Source organism: Myotis davidii, unplaced genomic scaffold (genome assembly GCF_000327345.1).
Source record: "Myotis davidii unplaced genomic scaffold, ASM32734v1 scaffold732, whole genome shotgun sequence".
NCBI lineage: Eukaryota > Metazoa > Chordata > Mammalia > Chiroptera > Vespertilionidae > Myotis > Myotis davidii.
The window spans coordinates 955,819-958,814 of NW_006284349.1; the positions used below are offsets into that span (position 1 = coordinate 955,819).

The window sequence follows — 2,996 nt, forward strand, 5'->3', positions numbered from 1 at the left end:
GGGTCTTTTCCCGTTGCATCCCACTGTCCCAGCACGTAGCTGGGCACTCTACTGGGCATGAGCAGCGGCTAGGTGGTGCCCTTTCTTCTGTTGCTGGTGGATTCTGCCGCGAGGTCCTTGGCAGGTGCAGCCAGTGCCCGTGGTCAGGCCGCCGAGCCGTCTTCACCGTTCGCACTGAGCCGCGCAGCCCTGGTGTAATTGCTCTGGCACGAGAGCTCCTTGCTGTGGTTAAGATCTCTACCTCCTGGTTGGGAGAGTGAATGGCAGGGAAATCACCTTTTTGCAGGGGAATAAAGAAAACAATCTGCTTGAGAGATTAATTGGAGCCTGGGAATTTAAAAAAGTTCAAAAATGGTTTTGTAGCAGCCATGCTGAATTTCAATTTAGATTGTAAGCTCTTCGCCGGAGCGTGCGGCTCCTTCCAGAACTAAGGACCTGATCCTTGCCCACCTGGCAGGAAACTCCCAGGACCATTCCCCTCTCCCTCTCCCTGCCCCTCATGGTTCAGCTCTAACAAATCACTTGGAGTTCCCCAAACAACCAGGCTGTGCCATGCCTTGGCACATTCTGTTCCTTCTGCCTGGAATGCCTTTCCCCACATTTTCCACCCTGAAACATACATTGTATTGGTGTATAACAGTCAGGTTCCGTTGTAGCAGTGCTCCTTGTACGCCTTTAGGACTGTGCATGTGAATGCCCTGACACTCACCAGCAGGCCTTTGCCTGCACACCCTTCACCCCGAGCCCTGGGTTTCTTTATTAGCAGGATTTCCGTTCTGGGAGGAAGCTGCTTGTTACCTTCGTCCCTGACGGGCGCTGCGGCTGGTCCATCCACTGGGCTACACTGGCGCCCCTGAGCCCTTGGCCGGTGTAGCTTTATTGTTCACTGGTCCGGGACCCTGCTGTTGGTCCTGCCTGATGTCCTCGCGATTTCCTTTTTCTTCTTGGACAACCACAGAACCCTTGAGCTCAGATCTCTGAGTTAACGCTGCCCGTTCTGGTGTTGCTTAGCTCCTCCGGGGCCCTCGGCATCGTCTCTGGCAGGTTACTGTTGGCTGCTCAGAGCACAGACGGAGGCGCTGCTGGGAACGGGAGGCCCAGCAGCTCTGGGTCACCGAGCAGAGGCCTTGGGAAGGCTCTCCGTCCAGCTCTTGGCCTTCGGAGGCCCTGCCCCCGAGTCTCAGTGAACTTTGTGTTGCACCAATACTAGACCTACCGTGGTTGTTCCTCTAGGACCGGCACGCTAAGATCAAGCTAAGGTCCCTTCTGGCCACTGACCCCAGTTGGGGTTCTTTTTCCTGCACCCCAGTGGCAACTATTAGCATGGGTTTGAGGTACATCCCTCCAGACTTTAAAGCTGCTTTTATATTTGGACACAATGAGGTTCTGTCCCACCACAGAGGAAATAGACGGTGCTCAGGCTGGTGTACAGATTGTTCGGTTTTGTTCAGAACAGCTTGGATGTGTGGATCCAGAGAGCCGCCGCTGGAGTGAGCTTTTTATTCTATTAACCAGCCAACGAAGTCACTGCTATAAGTATTACTCTCTTAGGGATAAAGCCTTCGTACAAACGTTCCCTGATATCAATGTCTGTATAGTTCTTTAAAACATATTTTTATTGATTTCAGAGAGGAAGGGAGAGGGAGAGACAATGACGTTAATGCTGAGAGAGAATCAGTGATTGGCTGCCTCCTGCACGCCCCACACTGGGGATCAAGCCCGCCACCCGGACATGTGCCCTGACCAGGAATCGAACCATGACCTCCTGGTTCATAGTTCGAAGCTCAACCCCTGAGCAACACCGGCCGGGCTGTTTGTATAGTTTTGACTTTGGGACAAAAACAGACTGCCTGCATTCAGGTTGTTTTGGCACAAGCTCGTTTGAAGAATCTGACTGTACAGACATTCTCCCGGCTCGTATCCGTGTACCAAGGCCATAGAACACGGCGGGCTGGGAGGTTCCACTGCATCGCTCTCAGGAAAGACACGGGTTGGGCCCTGTGTGTGTTTTGTAAAGATCAGACGGAATGAATCACAAGGCAGCTTTATGTCTTTCTACTGAACTGGAGCTCTCTCCGTGTCACTGTATCCGTCTTTCTAGATTCCGTAATTTTGTGACAAAAGAGGACAGTGCTTGAGCCCCCCCCCCTCCCCGCCCCCGTTTGAGTGCGTACACTGGAACATTCTTTACTGCTGCCCGGACTGCACCCTAAGATGGTGCCTACTTGGGCCCCACCTGAGGTTATGAGGTTCCAGGTGGGCCTCATTGGGGGCGTGGAGCAAGGGGGGTCCTGAGGCCCTGGGGGGTTCCCCGCACAGAGACCACTCCTCGCCTCACCTAGCCTCTCCCTTTGTCCTGGCAGATGACATGGCAGAACTCCTCCTCGGGGAGTCGAAGCTGGAGCAGTACCTGAAGGAGCACTCCCTGCGGCAGGGCGCCAGCCCCCGAGGCCCCTGGCCCCAGCTGACCGAGGTCCGCAAGCACCTGACCGCCGCCCTGGACCGAGGGAACCTCAAGGTACCCTGGGCCTCTGGGACGAGGGGAGACCATGGGGAGGTGCTGGCACCACCTGCTCTGAGCTGTGTGGCTGGGGAGCGGGGTTGGAGCATCTCCCTGCCAAGTCCTGTGTGATCCATGGGTCAGACCCCCGCTGGCAACCCCTTGGGGGGCTTCCAGAGTCTCTCTGATGAGAGCCTTCAGTGAGATAGGATTGTGGAAAATGGCACTAATCTTCCCCAGGTGCTTGGAGTAAGCTGTCATATGGGACCCAGGGCTCAACCTGACTCCCTGTTCCACTATAGGAAGCAGGTTAATCAGGAGTGCCACTTATTACCCCATTTCCTGCCTGAAATACAAGGTCCATGAACGCCCCAGGCCTCTGTGGCCCAGAGCTGTGTGGGGTTTCCTATTGGGGATGACGGGCCCGGTACCACAGTGCAGGAGGGACCCAGGCCTGAACTTCCCTCACGGAGCCTGGACCCTGGACCCTGGACAA

At 55.3% G+C, this 2,996-nt stretch overlaps 1 protein-coding gene across 1 annotated transcript in view; it reads left to right on the top strand.

Annotated features, from left to right (window-relative positions):
- Positions 1–1,378: 1,378 nt before the first annotated feature.
- The window catches only part of TTC7B (tetratricopeptide repeat domain 7B), a gene marked incomplete at its 3' end in the record, with an annotated part of 200,850 nt that continues 199,232 nt past the window's right edge, over positions 1,379–2,996 (top strand). Inside the window, exons 1-2 of the mRNA XM_015571299.1 lie at positions 1,379–1,490; positions 2,364–2,518. Coding sequence (XP_015426785.1) covers positions 1,379–1,490; positions 2,364–2,518 — 267 coding nt within the window. The remainder of the gene's footprint in view (positions 1,491–2,363; positions 2,519–2,996) is intronic.